At 25.2% G+C, this 17514-nt stretch overlaps 1 protein-coding gene across 1 annotated transcript in view; it reads left to right on the top strand.

The window, feature by feature from the left end:
- The first annotated feature begins 874 nt into the window (after nucleotides 1–874).
- LOC111625408 overlaps nucleotides 875–17514 on the top strand; it is a 47192-nt gene continuing 30552 nt past the window's right edge. The window contains exons 1-4 of the mRNA XM_023368542.1: nucleotides 875–1055; nucleotides 4869–4925; nucleotides 5027–5682; nucleotides 6413–6604. Of these exons, the coding sequence (XP_023224310.1) occupies nucleotides 4892–4925; nucleotides 5027–5682; nucleotides 6413–6604 (882 nt within the window). The 5' untranslated portion in view covers nucleotides 875–1055; nucleotides 4869–4891. The remainder of the gene's footprint in view (nucleotides 1056–4868; nucleotides 4926–5026; nucleotides 5683–6412; nucleotides 6605–17514) is intronic.

The following is a 17514-nucleotide window of genomic DNA, read 5'->3' as shown; positions in this document are numbered from 1 at the left end:
AGCTGTTTATATAGATTTAAATGAATTTAAAAATATAATTTACATAGAAACCTCTTATATAATTGAATTTTTCTTGGCAAAAATCTTTGTTTATATCTATACCAAAACGAAGTAGAAAAAGTTCCAAAGTGCATGATCTTAGATGAGTTGTGTCTGTAATTGCATCCTGTTTGCCTCTTCTTTCTGAAGTGTTGTATCGATTGTAACATCTCTTCTTTTTTTCCATCAAATCCGTTCAATGACGCATCTTACTTTTGTATACTACCTCTATATACTTTTTTACAAAACTTTTACTTTGTTAACCACAAAACAAGCACTTCTATAAATTTAAACAACTTAAATTATAATCTAATTTATCCTTTTACTTATATAAAACAAACTAGAATTTAAAAAATTTAATTATAAACTTTATCAATTACTTACTCAAATTTTGTCATTAATTAAATTGATACATCAATCTAAGAGTTAAAAATTGAAGTTTAATGAATAATATGCCACAGTTTATCTCACAATTAAACGAATTAAAACGTTATAATTTTTACTTAAAAATTGAGTTTTTTTACTAATTTAAACATTAAATATAATTATATATAATGTTACAAGGCATAAAATAATTTATTTATTACATAATATATATTTTTATTAATATTTATAAATGTTTATTAAGAGAAAACGTTATAAAAAATCTATAACATTCTTCCACTTTATATCTTGTACTACTCGATATATTTGTGTAATAATTGGAGTAAAGATTGAAAATGTCAGACTGTCGATTGACTACTATTCCATTCTCTAGTAGATGCTCTTCCTTTCTCTTCCTCATCTCCCCTGTTTTCCAGCATCTTGGTATAACCCATTGCGTGTCCGCCATTTATCTCCACCTCTGCTTGATCACTGCAGCATGGCTGCTTGCTTTAACTTTTAACTATTAGCACATTTAAACTCTATTATCATTGTATAGTAACACGTTTATATTCACTAAAATTTGAATTATTTATTTCACAATATATTCCCTATTGAATACAACAGTTTCATCAAATTACTATACCTTAGAGGTAAGGTTTCCATAATTTTTCTACTAATCAACAATATACATTTATACGTGTATACTTTTTAAATATATATTTATATTTATAGGGAAAATATATTAGAAAATAAATTTAGATAAATTTTTAAAAATAATTAATTAATTTTACCTGATTAATTTCGTTATAAATAATTTTTTTAACCTGTTTATTATTCATAAAAGTAAGCAGCTGACGTAAATGAGAAGATAAAATAAAATGGACTATGACGAGATACTTTAATCAAACCAGAAATATTCTAGGTAATAAAGATTTTTGGGTGTAAATTCCTTGTTTGTAATCGGATAAACAATGAATTTAAAAGAAAAAAACTGCATGGATAATTTTTATAGAGCAGATGATTTTTTATTCCGAAATTAACATTCTGCTTTTATAAATTCAATATTAATAATATAAATAATATATACAATCTTTATATCAAGCACAACGTAAAAATAACTTTGTTTTAATCAGAATAGTGTATACATTTACGTTAATTTAACGTCATACCTTCATTTTTTGTCTAATAAATTATAATTAATGACGTCAACTTGACGTAGATTGTAATTAATTGTGAAAAAGCAAATTCATCTAAAGAATATAGCATAAAAAACAAGTTTGAATATACTAGAATATAAGAATTAATATAATATAAGAAGAAACTTAAAAGGTATTTTTAGCAAGGAATAAAAAATTAATATGAGTTGAAAAGGATTACTAAAATTAAAATTACAATCTTCAGAATACTCTGGACAAAATAAAGCTNACAACAGTTTATTTTATTTATCTTATATGTACCAGCAGGAGTAACTCTAAGCCTAATATTGCATTTTTTTTGGGTGATTATTCTTGAATTCAAATTATCCAAGATGTTTTGGAATATAAATCAAATCCTTACATAAATATAATCAAATAAATCAAATAAATATTAATCAAATCCTTAAATAAATAACAAAGTTATGTATATTCATAAGGTATATACAATAAGTAAAATACCAGTAACTTTGATTTAGTTTATAGTCTTTGCAAATTTGAGTCTAGTTAATATCTTTGCAAATTTTCAGGTAAAACCATTGATTAGATTCATTCAATTATAATTACAGCTATAAAAATTTCAAACCTTGTTAAATATTCAAAGTTTCATGATATATATAACATAAATGCAGGAGAAAGTATAAAAAAATAACATTTTGCTATTTTGTTATCATATGAAAATTATTATTTTACAGTAGAGTTCAAAAACTTCTTAGAGAACATTCTTATTAAATAAATCTCCAGTAAGTTATCACCATTAGAATGACTAACATTTTTGAACTATACTTATGTTCTTTTTAAAAATTTATTATTTTTTAATTATATTTAATATTTTAGACAATTTTATGAGGAAAATAGCAATTTTGAATTAAATACAATTTATTAGATTAATTTTAGTGTTGTTCAGTGCAGGAATTTTTCTGAAATTATGAAATTTTTTAGATCTATACAATTCACTTAGACAATGATTACATAATTATATATATATTATAATTTTTTAATTAATGGATATATTTTTTTGTTTACATTAAAAGTATTATTATTTTGGGCATTTAATCTCCTGCATAGTATTTTGGTCATTGAATCTTGTACACTAGTATCATGGGCATTGAATCTTGTACACCACTATCATGGGCATCAGTATTCTGTGCATTGACGTTATTCTTGTATATTTGTATTCAGTATACTCCAGTGAATATCTTCAATGTACAAGATACTGATTCAGGTAACTTTTTTAAATTTAAATAAGATAATTATTCTGAATGAATTTCATATAATTAATATCTATTAATAATAAAAAACACGTTTTTTGTTGGCACATATTTTTTAATTACAAAAGAATGATACAAAACTTATAATGGAAGTATTTGATATAAAAATATATCATATCTAGGAGATTGTTTAGGTGAGAGATTTAATATTTCTATTTGTGTTAAGTGAAAAGAGTAATTTTACTTCATTAACTGAAGGCATTGGTCTGTTTTTTTTAATAACTTGCTTAGTGAAATTTTTATCCAAACAACGTAAGAAAATAAACCAGCCTTCTTGAAACAATTTATTCCAATTTGCATACATTAAATTAATCATAAAGCATATATCAATATTTTATGCCATATAATTTTTTAAATCAAAGAAATATGACATAAAACATCAAATAGAAGTCCCCGATACAAAAATATATATATTGTTTAGGTGAGAACTGTAATATAACATTTGAAGAATTTCTATTTAAGATAAATGGAACAGTAATGTTTCGTCTCCACACCAGAAACTAGGAGAATCTATTTCTGTTCTTATTCTCATTCTGTTTTATATCCACTATACTACAAATTGAACACAGAATTTCTCAGAGAACTCTCGTGGCTTATAACAGAAATTAGCTACGAAAGTTCTATGGACAAACAAAAATGAATGACGATACTTTCACAATGCTGCATTTCTTGTTAATATGATATTTGACAAAGTTAAAAATCTGCCATAAACGAATTCTTCAATTCTCTACCCACCAGTAGCTGAGTGGATAACACCACAAAACACTAGTAGTTAGTCATTGGTTCGCACCTCACTAGAGCACTGGCCACATGTTCCGGGTTTCCTTTCCCTGTCTAACACCTAAATTGGGGTTAGTTTCCTACATAAAGTCCTGCCTGGATCCCTTCTTGGCAGTTGCAGTACAGTAATCAAACGAAACCATGTTTTAACCTTTCCTTCAATCATTTAATTTTAAAATAATTTCCTTAAGCTGTATATCAGTGTTGCCATAAATTTGAAAAATTACGTCACCTAAATATCACACTCCAATTGGTTTAGTATAAAAACGGAAAAAAAAATTTTCAAATAAGGGATTTCCAGACAGGAAGTGACATCACGTTTCTGATTCTGGAGTATTTTTCTGGTAATGTGGAAACCAAACATTAGTTGATTAACTGAAAATTGACATTTAAAAGTATTGGTTAGACTTTGTCTATGAATAATTTGCCCAATTTAGAATTAAAAATTCATACAATTCATGTGAAAATTTTATCCAAATAACAAAATATATAAAAGTTTTAAATTCATAAATTCTATTTTTTAATCTTATTAAATAACTAAATAATAAAAAAAATCGATTCTGAATTTCAAAAATATCAAGTTCTTGTATATTTTCTTTAATATTAAAAAATTGATGTCACAGAATTCTGTTATTTATTTAATTTCCACACTTTCTTAACACGAATTTTTGATTTTTTGTACTTTTTAAACAAGATTCAAATTAATAAAAACATAATTAAATTTAAAATTACAGTATTTAAAATTGGATATAATAATAAAGTTTTAAAAAAATATTCTTTAAATAAATTTATAAAATAAATAAATATTTAAATGTAGACTTAAAAATTAAATTTTTTTATACTTTTCTGTAAAATTCACTTTTTATTAATTTTTTAAACGAAAATTAAATACCTAATAATTTTTTATAATTAAATAGTATAAAATACAGTACTTACAACATCAATAATATTTCCGTGAGAACATTTGATTCTATCAAAATTTTTAATTAAAAAAATGAATTTTTAAAATTAGATTTTTAATTATAAATTTGGAATTTATAATTTATTATTAGAAATTCTTACATTATATTGATTAAAAATCCTAATCATTGATTAAATTAATTTATTTATTAAAAATCAGCAGAGATATTAATTAAGAATTTTTTAATTTATTATTTTGTTATTTCTTACAAATGTCATTTAGTTTACAAGAAAATTAATTTGATTATTAATTTTACAGCATTTACTTTTTGATAAATAGCCATGATTTCTTCATTGCATTTTATTTATTTAGCGGGTGAGTATCGCAGAAAATTTTTAAAAAAATTAATATATTAATTAAATTATAAAATTTTCTGAATAATTTCAAAATTAATTTCTTTATTTTATCGTGTGCAGTTTTAGAAACAAGTTTAGGATATAGCATTGCTGAGAACAAAGAGCACGAACTTGGTAGTTTGACATATGATGATTCCTATGTATTCAGCTCTGTACAAACAACTGCTAATAGGATTAGTAGGAACATTCAATCAAGATTTCGTACAAGCTTCCACATAGAAAGCAACACTTTAGTAACAACAGAATCGAATCATCAAAGACCACCATTTGTTGCTCACTCGACTTCTTTTATCACGAAGTCTGTCATGCATTCAACCGTTCCCCCTCTTAATACATATCACGAACTTTCGTCTATGGGTGATGATGATAATGACGATGACAATTTGGAAGATAAAACACAACAACAACAGACTTGGATCGTTAATAAACACCTTTCATCATTGACTAGAGATACTGATAATAATAATAATAATAATAAACTAATTGAAAAAACTCAGAAATTTAATGACAGTGTTAATTCATCAATTGGTAGATGTTTGCCTGATTTTTCTGATAATATTTTGTGGAATGAAACAGAAGCTGGAACTTTAGCAGTTGCTTCGTGTCCATCAGAATATCTGGGGACACTTTATCGTTCCTGTTCTATGATTGGAAAATGGGAGCAGATCGATTATTCTCAATGTAAACTCGAGTATTTAGAAAAAATGGGCCATCTCGTGAGTTTTCTTACTTGCTTTCGTTTTATTTTAACCATTTATTTTCTAAAAATAACTTGAAACAAAGCAAGACCTTTCATCCTTTCTATCTTTTCCATTAAATTAAATTGTAGAATTTAAGCTTTTGTATTCGAGGATTACAAATTAAAAATATAAAAATTACTTATAGATTATTGTAAATTTTTAAAAATATATTTTAAACTTAATTAACTGTATAAACGCACAGTTTTTTTTCCTTTTAAATAATTAAATTTTTCTATCTAATCTTTTCACGTATTAACATAAATTTTTTAATGTTAATTAACAGATTTTTGGCATCGTTTCTTAAAACGCATTATTCCTATTAAACTATGCCAAAACTTTGATTTAAAACCAAATCAATATAGATTTAGTCTTATAATTATTCATTAATTTTTAGTTTTTAACGAAAACTTTACACAAAATATTTGATATATTAAATCCAATTAAAGGACTACCGTTGAGGAATTACTTCAATATTTTCCCACCAAGTGATGCTTCAAAGTGTAGAGCTGGCTAATTAATCTTAAGATAATTAATAAAATAGCTCGTTTAAATGAATTATATTCAAGTTATTCTTAGATTAAATATTATTTATTTTTTAATGTAATTATTAAATTAATTTTTAATGAGAATTTAAATTAGAGAATTTATTAGAATTAACAAATGTCAATTATTTCTACTTATTTGAATTTTATTTAATTATATTTAGATTACCTACCACATTGAAAAGAACCATTTTGATGGTCTAAGGCATTTAGCAAGTGAATTTGCTGATTATTTAAAAGATAAGGCCTTAGTCAGCCCTATAGATAGACTCCAGGCATTGAATATGTTAAATGATATATTAAAATCCAATGGAGAAGTTCAGATAAAAAAAGAAAAAGATCGAAAATATGTTCAAGTAATTTCTCATTATCTTTTTCCCCTTTTAATTTATTAATAATAACTACTTAAAATTAGTTTTTTAAGCAATTACTGAGTACAAATTGATCCATTTTATCTTCATAAATTAAGCAGAAGGATGAAAAATAATTTTAAAAATATAAGTTATTGGCATATTTAAAATAAAGAAGTATTAAATTTAAAAAATATATATTTAAGTAATCTGATATGTTAAATTTAATGAGGAATATATATATAAATAAAAATAATAGCAATTACTCAAATATTTAAAATGCAAGAATCTTATTAAATTATTGAATTTATTAATATCTAAGTTTAATAAAAAAAAATGTATAAATTAATTCTTGAAATTTTATTTTAAGATATTTACTTATTAANATATTTTGTGGAATGAAACAGAAGCTGGAACTTTAGCAGTTGCTTCGTGTCCATCAGAATATCTGGGGACACTTTATCGTTCCTGTTCTATGATTGGAAAATGGGAGCAGATCGATTATTCTCAATGTAAACTCGAGTATTTAGAAAAAATGGGCCATCTCGTGAGTTTTCTTACTTGCTTTCGTTTTATTTTAACCATTTATTTTCTAAAAATAACTTGAAACAAAGCAAGACCTTTCATCCTTTCTATCTTTTCCATTAAATTAAATTGTAGAATTTAAGCTTTTGTATTCGAGGATTACAAATTAAAAATATAAAAATTACTTATAGATTATTGTAAATTTTTAAAAATATATTTTAAACTTAATTAACTGTATAAACGCACAGTTTTTTTTCCTTTTAAATAATTAAATTTTTCTATCTAATCTTTTCACGTATTAACATAAATTTTTTAATGTTAATTAACAGATTTTTGGCATCGTTTCTTAAAACGCATTATTCCTATTAAACTATGCCAAAACTTTGATTTAAAACCAAATCAATATAGATTTAGTCTTATAATTATTCATTAATTTTTAGTTTTTAACGAAAACTTTACACAAAATATTTGATATATTAAATCCAATTAAAGGACTACCGTTGAGGAATTACTTCAATATTTTCCCACCAAGTGATGCTTCAAAGTGTAGAGCTGGCTAATTAATCTTAAGATAATTAATAAAATAGCTCGTTTAAATGAATTATATTCAAGTTATTCTTAGATTAAATATTATTTATTTTTTAAATTTAAAACAATTGTCAAGTATGATTTTGCATGCTTTGAATTAGTGAATTTATGTATTTTTAAGATTTTTTTCACGCAAGAGTTATTCCTATAAAAGGTAATTTTTTTGATATTTTTGATATTTTCATTCCTCTGTTTCCACTTTCCACTCTTGTTTTTTTTATATAGTCAATGTTTGATTTCTTCTTCACGCTATCTTTAGACATCAAACAAAATATATTTCTTATAATCTACACTTCTTATATGTATATATATCCTACATAATACTTTGTATGTAAATAAATCGTATAAAATCAAATTTTCTTCTTATATCTTGATATCTTATTGATTTTTTATCATTAAAATTTGATATTTACGTTTATTTAATATAAAAATTTTATTACTTTATAAAATTATTTTTATATAATCATTCATAAAATTATTCGATTTATAAATAAAATTTTATCTCTTATATATTTAAATTTTGCCTAAAATCTCATTTGTAGATGTATGAACCAATCTTTTTTGTATTGAAAGATCAAGATATAATATATGAATATGATTTGCGCTACTTGAAGGGTTCGCGACCTACTGCTTGTGAATTCATGTTAATGAATAAATTAAAACTTTTCCAGTGTCTTTTTAATTTTAATATAAATTAAGTTGAATTTATTTTTTTAAATTATTAATTTTGTTAATGTTTTATAGTAATTATATATATATATATATACAGTTTGAAGCAATTTATAGAATATTTATTATATTTCAGTACATGTTTTTAAACAAAATTTTAGTGAAAATAAATATATATTTTTCTAAATCTTATTCTTTATATGCTGTTTTATATAATACATTTACTTATATAATTTTTTAAAAATTATAATGATAAACAAATTAGCTATCGCGTAACGTAATAAATTATATATCAAATTTTACCGAATTACTTTTATGTATAAAATATTAATTTAATTCAAAAATCAATAATATTCTAAGCTATTATATATTCACATTTTCGCGTAATCTTATTTTAAAAAGTATTAACCAACCTTTTTTGCATTGAAAGAACATCGTATAATAAATAAATACGATTTGAGCAACTCGAGGGATCGCGAACCCCTAGTTGACAAACTAGAATTACAATGAATAATTTCACTCGCTGTTAATGGTTTCGTTTAATTTTAATATAAATTAAATCGAATTTATTTCTAGAAAATCGTTAATATTACTTAATGTTTATTTATTAGAATTTTAAAGTAATTAATAGAAATATATAGATTATTTTTACATAATTTATTTTGATTTAGTTTTTATAATTAAAAAATAACTTTAATGTATTTTTTGAATTAATTCAAATTAAATCGTGAATATTTAAATTTAATTTTTTTCTAATTTTTATACTATTTGATTAATCGTTTTTCACAGTTTTTATTCAAAAGAACTCAAAAAAAATGGAAAAATTCTTGCATTAAAATTGATCTAATCCTTTCAAAAGTATCTTAATCGCATCAAATTTGACGTACTTTTATTAAAAAATTAATATAATAATTTTAAAAATATATCTTTTATTTGCTACTTCTTAATTCTTTAATTTTAAATCTATTTATTAAAATAAATATTTGTAATTTAAACATGAAAAAATACCTATTTTAAGCATTTATTTATTAAATCTATATTTAAATTTTTATTTTTTTANCCCTGAGAAATCCTACCTGTGTGTAGCCGAGTATTATCGTACTGGAAAATGGCCGTTTGCAGCCAACTTTGCCTTGAAAGGCAACATATAAAATCGCATGATTTGCCGAACGTATTGTTCCGTCGCTGTTCCTCATATTACTAATAGGAGTGACCTACTGTGGCTCCCCAGAATAAAACATTAGCTAGTAATGCTAACCGTGTCCACTCAAGAGTAGACAATACCTTCAAAATAGGTACACTGAAAATTGTGAACATGATCTTGCGATCCTTTCTATAGGATTCTGGGCAGCAATTTTAAGGTATTTTGGTATCAATGTCTGGTATGCAATTCAATTTCAATCCAACTTTATTGTCAATAAGCGTATATTTAAAGAAATGCATATTACTGTAATTGGCGCTTGTTAACTGTCCTTTTGTATTCATTTAATTATATTTGTTATTTTTTTCTTAAATACTTATTCAAAATTTATACTTATTTATTTATTTTTATTTAAGACTAGAGACTGTTTGATGAAATAAACATTATTAATGTATAAAATATTAAATAATTGTTTAAGAGTGTCTCAAATACTTTATTCTTTGCTTTTTAAAATAATTGGATAAAATATTAAAATTTAATTTAAAAGCATCTAATATATTTTTTACATTTTATTTATTTATTTAAGAATTATATATATAGGCCTATATATTAAAAAATAAAAAATAAATAATGTTTTTGATTTTTTAAAATTAAATTAAATGTTTTAAGGTTTAAAAGGCTTAAGGTTTATTTTAAAGTTTAAATTTAATCTGTATACAGTTCGAATTTAAATTAAATTAAATTTAAGGCTTTAAAATAAATCTTAATAAGTAAATGAAAGGTTTGAATTTAATTAAAACCTGAAAAGTCTAAAATATTAACAGTTAAAATTTTAAAATAAATAAATATATTTATTTATCAGTATATTATTAACTATTATTACACTGATTTTTAAAAAATTATTCTTAAAGGTAAATATATTAATTAAGATTTAAATTTTTCTAATGCTTCAGAATTTACTCTAAAAAATATATTTTTGATACAACTTATTAATTATAATTTTTATTTTATTTTAGTTTTTCAATTAAGAAATTAATTAATTTAAATAAAGAATTTAAAAGAATTTATTTATTATATTATAGTCGAAAAACATGAATATGTTTAGATGGTTTTAGATAAAGATAATACAGTTTTTAGAATTTATTAACAAACAACAAAAAGCGAAATAATATTTTATTTCTTTCTTACTCCTTATCATTTCCTGTACTTCTTCCTCTTCACAATATCTTCCTCATTTCCTGTACTTCTTCCTCTTCACAATATCTTCCTCATTTCCTGTACTTCTTCCTCTCTTCCCCCTCTTCCTACTCCTACTCATTTCCTGTACTTCTTTCTCTTCTTCTTCTCCTTCTCGTCATTTCTTTTTCTGTTTTCTCCTCCTCCTTATCTTTTTCTTTTCCTTTCTTCTTGTTTTCCTCGTCTTCCTCTTTTCATTTTCTTTTTCTTCTTCGTCTATTTTCTCCTCCTCCTCCTTCTCTTCTTAAATTTAAAATAGATTAATAATTAAAGTATTGTGATTTTTTTAAACTTAAAAAAATCACAATATTTTTAAATTAATAATAAAATAGCTAATCATTGTTAGGAAGAAAATGGTCTTTAGTTATATATATTTTTTACTTAAGAAAAGCAATTCACTTGTTTCATTTTCTCAAAATGTTCTTTTGTTTTCAATTTACAAATAAAATTTTGATTTTCTTTGTACAGTAAGACCCGATTTAACGTTTTTTCTTTGTAGTTTTTGTGTATGTGTTGGTTTATAAGTAATAATTTAAAAAAAAAAATTTTTTCAAGTTCTCTGATAATTGTAATTCTCATTTTTCTTATTTTCTTATATTTTCTAATGAAATTTTTTTTGAAGTTTAATATTTTATAATACTTCTTTTATCGATTTTTAAATTATTTTCTTACATTTCTGTCAATAAAAAAATTATATTTTAAGCCCAAAATTAACTATTGATTGTATCTATAATTGCTCTTCGTTACACTTTACTTTGTTAGAACAGAATATCAAAAATTGGTTGATTTAATTATAATTAGTTATTTTTTTAAAGTAAATTTGTGATTTGTTAAATTAAATCAGAATTTGATGTGAAAATTGGATTGCTCCAGTTAACAATTATCTCATAAATTGAAGAAGTGTGTGATAAATATGTTTCATAATTTAATAAATAAATAATTCTAAAGATTAAATTGAATTATTTTGTTAATAGAAATGTATAATTTAATCTAAGAAACATAGTCAATTAGGCCCAAAAGTCAGTTATCCAAAATATTACAACATCAGATAAGTCGGTTAACTTACTTTTGAGCCGCTATGAGTACATTTTTTGCTCACTATTTTAGTGTTCAAAAAGATTAATAGATAAATCTTAATTGAATTTAGTCATAATCCGATATTATTTAGTCAAACAGCTTTATTTTTATATTGCTAGAATTGCTGAAATTCATGATAATAAGTGATAAAATAGGATACAGGTTGGCTACAACTATATCCCCCATTTTAACTTAAAATAATCGTATTGAAATTCATACACAGTAAATTACATGATGTTAGAAAAGTATCCTTGGATAAAAGATTTTAATTTTCACTTTATTTTTATATGAAAGCCTGCAATGTCAATGAACGTCTTAACGAAAGCGTATTCTTTTTCTCGAAGACTTTCCACATTTCTACTGTCATGGGATTCACAGTTGTCATAATTCTGTCCATAAAATCCTGAATAAAGAGCAGCTTCGTTTCATAAACGCGATCCTTCACAAAAATCCCAGAGGAAGACTCTAGGGTATAATGCCGGGCGATCTTGGTGGCCATGAGATATCACTACCACAGCCAACTTAGTATCCAGGGAAGAGATTATTCAAATTGCACGAGGAGCTCTCGCGCATCTCATTGATCTCGAGAGCTCCTAACTGAAGAGAATGGGCACGTGGAGGAACTCCATCCATCTGAGGATCTCATTACTGAAGAAAGCCTGTAGACTCATGTCCGGGAGGATAACCTCAGTCATAAAAAAAACTGTGAAAAAAACTCTATTGTGATGATACCCTCAGTAAAAAAGTAAGGTCATAGTCAACAGCAAATATAGGACTAATTTCTGGCACACACGAATCTCGCTGATGGTGTCTTACTGGGGGTTCAATGGTCAGTTATAGCTCCATTTATCCAGGCAAATTTGAATTAGGAGACCCCATATATAGTGGTGACTTCACTTTCCTTCGGGAAATTTTTGGGGGCATTTTCCCTATCCTCGTATGTTTTTTAACACGACCTCTGTAGTTCTGCGCTGCGCTTGCACCACACCGGCAATCTAGGATCCCTAAATTTGGAACCAAATTTAAATTTAAATTTTCATACTACATTAATAAATTTATGAAAGATTGGTTTAGGGTTCCCTGTAGGTGAAGGTCGAGGTAATTGTCTTTTTTGCCTATAGGATAACGCGCCTCTTGGAAGGTCGGAGATTTGGAAGATTTGGGGCTTTTATTCAATATATACATTTGCATATGCGGCAAAATTTTTCTAAAGAACATCTCAAGGCACATACTTGTAATCTCGACCGGGATATGTTTTCTAATATCATAGCTATAATTTAATGTGTACGAATTACGAAACGATTGAATTAAAATAAAAAAGAAGACATAATTATGGCCCACCCTGAATATTATTGAAGCATAAAAATAAGTTTTGCATATTTAAGTTTTGTTATATTTTACCTAAACACACGCTCTACACATAATACTACTTTTGAGTGCTGTATCTATAAATAATTGCTTTAAAAACATATGCATAATTACAAAACTATAAATAATATTATTACATAATATTTTATTTAATATAATTTTTTTGATAAATCCGATTAAAAAACCATTACCTAAATATATTCCTGGCATGATAAAGTTTTAATTTCATTCTTGCGATTTCTGAAAAGTGGAACAAGGTTATTTATTAATATAAAATGAGTGTAGAGAGGCATAACTCAGATAAAAAAAGGCCCAAACACATTAATATTTTTAAATCTTGGCATTTTCATGGCAGAAAAGAGAGCTTCATCATCGGCATTATCGTCGATGGTTGCAAATACAATAAACATACGTTCACTAAAAATAGAGATGTTGAAGAACTGTGCTGAATAAGTTATGTTAGTTGATGTGCTGTCATTTATATCCATTGAGAGAAAAACTCTTCTTTCATGCTTCAGGCGATTTTTGCAGTTACTTTCGTGCCGAAAACTGATCTATTTTTGAACCCATTTAAAGTCTAGACTCTTCTCTTTAAATTGCATTTCTTTTTTTTTATAGAAAAATACGATAAAATTTTCGCCGTTTATGTGTATTATTACAGGTATGAATCCACTGATTTTTGCAATGAAGAAAGAATATTTTGTTTTATTATAAACCTTAAAACATAGACAAAATTTACTTTAACAGATGATAATCGCGAGATGTAACCACCGGAAAATGAAAATGCGCATTGCAAACATCATTGTTAGTTGTATGGTTTGTAGGAGAATTATATCAAATATTGCAATTCTTACAGTAAATTTGGATTTAGATTTATTCTATTTTAAGCAGAATTTATCTTAAAAGAAAAGCTGATACGGCATTTTTCTAGTTTTCTAAAGGANTGTCAGTTGGAAAAATAAGATATGGGTAGGGGCGACGCGAGGGAAAGAAAATCATAAAAGTTGGAACGATGCCAGTATCGATTTTATGTAACACACATACACACACACACACACACACATATATATATATATATATATATATATATATATATTCAGAATTACATTTCATTCTTTAAAGCCAATTCCACTGGAGTATTTTACTGTTTGAAAGAGATTTTAAAAACAATAAATGGGTATTTATATACTATATACTACAAAATCCCTTGATTAGTCTATAGAATGACGTATTTCCTTCAGTTTTAATTCTTTAATTAACACACATTAAAAAATCAGCTTTAATTTCTACATTTTTGAGGTACAGCCTATCTTCATTGGATCAGGAACATCAGTATTTTTATTCCTCAATTTATTATCGTCATTAAGAGAGGAAATAGTTACCATCAATGCTAATGGGTTAATACAACTAAATTTTTTGTTCTTTCCATAGAAAGGTGGCCTAGAAGTTAACTCCTGGAAATCCTGTGAGTATTAACCTTAAACTATATTTAGCACAACTGTTGTTTTTATTACATAGAATTAGCCGAAACATAACAAACAAGTATGAATAACTACTTTTAAAAGACAACAGAACAGTCGTTCCCATGGTTAACTGACTTTTGGGCTACTCCGTAAGCTTTAAAATGGACTAAATATTGACAAGAACCGACAGTTGACAATAGTAATGATTGATTCCGAATCAATGTTTCATCAGGTTGATTCTTTTCTCAAAATAACTATTTTTAAATCGATCATCAGGAAGTAAGATCGATCCAAATTTCAGATTCATAACCAACACGAAAGGAATATATTCAATTACAACTGAGGCCATATCATTTTTGATGCATGTATCGAAATGGTTTATATAGAAAAATATAAGAAACATTTATTTAATATGTGTCTGTTAACGATAATCGACTTCAAAAATTTGTATCTAATTCAATATTAGTTAAGAATTTGTGAATTTGTGATCGAGCAGTCTGTAAGTTTGCAATTTTCTAATCACTGATTCACAGGTTTCCGGCACGTGACATTGGTACGTGGAGTCTTCCGGGAATTTTTTCACGTGAATAACACCTAAATAGCGGCCAGTTTTTCATAGAAAGTCCTCATTCCTTGAAAGATCGCCCAAGTGTTATGTTGCCGTATCCCATCAAACTAACCAACTAATTTTCAAAATTTCAGTAAAAATTTCAGCAATTTATTCTTTAATGAAGAATAAATTGTTGAAATCTTCACTAAAATTCTAATAAATTCAATAAGAAATAAGTTGCATATTGTTTTACGTGAATAAGATTAATTTTAATACACTCAAGCTTCGATTTAACGCCATTTGTTCACCTGTAAAATTTGGCATTAAACCGAGAATAGAGCTAAACTGGAAATTCTCAGACAATTAAGAATTAGACTATTCGAGGCCCACATACAAATTTTCAGATTGAAAGTTTGAAAGTCACGTGGTTATGTCGTTTACAACTTAAAATCGTATATTCAAAGTTCCTGTATGGTTCTCTATTTACGTGGAAGATCTCTTAACAATTATTCATTAGCGCTTTGCCAATGATGGCGCTAGTTAGAAGGGCGTTATATTGAGATTTGATTGTAATTTCCGATTTAGTAAAATAGAAATTTTCAGCAATTACAACGTTTTATACACTCTAGTTGCATTAATGAAAGGCTCTATATATGTGAAATCTATAGCGAAATTCATGGGTATAGTATTACTTTACAAATAATTAAATTTTATTGAACTTTGAATCAATTCTAATGTTTCCGGAAATAGTTACAAAATTTTCGATCCAGAAATCATCCATCAAACCGAAAAATAATATCTGTAATGAGTGTCATCGAATGAGGATGCCATCGGCAATCATTGATTTTTTTAATTTATTTTTTTTATTTCTAACCACATCTTTTGTTCGAAAATAAAGTTAATTACATAAAAAAAATATTCACAATCAAATATTTTGTAACGTAATTTAATATTAAGATTATTATTAATATAAAAATCTGTGTAAAATCTATATTATTTGCTGTCGCGAGTCAACACGAAAAATTAAAATTTCGCATTTTAGTTTTGCTTTTTAAGCTTTAGAATTACTTTAGAATCTACTTTTTTATTATTTTATTTTATTTTAAGATTTAGAATTCTTAAAATAAAATAAAATAAATAATAAAAAAGTAGATGTTTGTTGTAATATTTGTTTTTATAAAGATTAATTTAAAAATTACTTTTTATGAGAAAATTCAGGTAATTAGTGAAGAAATCTTCAGCATCACTAAGGATCAGAAGCTGTAGAGCTTCTGTTCCTTAGTGATGCTGAATTCACTTAAGTTTACTACATTCCATCCTGTGGGAAATATGAGGGCCTTTTTCAGGCCCATCAGGGATTCGACTAGGGCCGCAATGGGGCGGATGGTGAGGAACGTGGCCCAACATATTCGGGACAAACCACTCTCCGAAAAATTCGATTCATTATTCTCCAGAACGTTATGCTGACTCCTTAATCCAGCCGTCTGATGTCTGACCATAGAGGGTCAAAAACTGTATGGTCAGACAAAAGGAATATTCTTTATCGAGTTAATAAACAGGAAAAAGTTGTTCTGTGTCTTACGTATTTAATATATAACTATATATATATATATATATAGTTATACATTATTTTACATAAACAATCGTTTAAAAGAGTTTTCCCGAATTTTTTCAATTTGGATTCATATTAAGAAAAACTTTTTAAGTTAAAAAAAAAATATGCTATTTTTATGAATATTTTTCCATTTTTAAATATTTAAAAAAATAAGTGTACATGCTTCTTTTAAATAATGCTTATAAACATTTGCTAGCTTTTATCTCTTAAAACTTATTGAATATATAACTTAATTTAATAAATAAACAAGACTTTTTAATAAATTTCTTTCATATTTTAATTAACTTAAAACTTAATTAATTTAAAAGTTAAAAGAAACGTTTTTTGAATATTTTTTGTGGTAAAATTATATTTTTTTAAATATTTTTTCTCATCTTGTTTTTGAAAGATGAGATAAGAAATTTTAAAAAAATTATTATACGTTTAGTATTAAATACGTTTAGTATTAGATACGTTTAGTATTTCTTCATTTTATATTCAATATTTTTTAAACACGAAGGAGTTTATTCATTAGGAAGTAATCATATCAAGCGTAAGGAGTGAAGAATAGCATAAATAATAGCTATAAATTTTATATAAAGTACTTTTATATTAATTAATATAAAATTATATTTAATTTATATAATTATTTATTTATTTTTATGGGGTTCTCCAGAACAAATTAATCAAATTCCCATAAAAATG

The sequence above is a fragment of the Centruroides sculpturatus genome, unplaced genomic scaffold, assembly GCF_000671375.1.
Source record: "Centruroides sculpturatus isolate CEXI.00-Female unplaced genomic scaffold, Cexi_2.0 scaffold253, whole genome shotgun sequence".
Lineage (NCBI taxonomy): Eukaryota > Metazoa > Arthropoda > Arachnida > Scorpiones > Buthidae > Centruroides > Centruroides sculpturatus.
The sequence above is the reverse complement of the archived record's forward strand: the minus strand, read 5'-3'. Positions and strand labels throughout refer to the sequence as shown.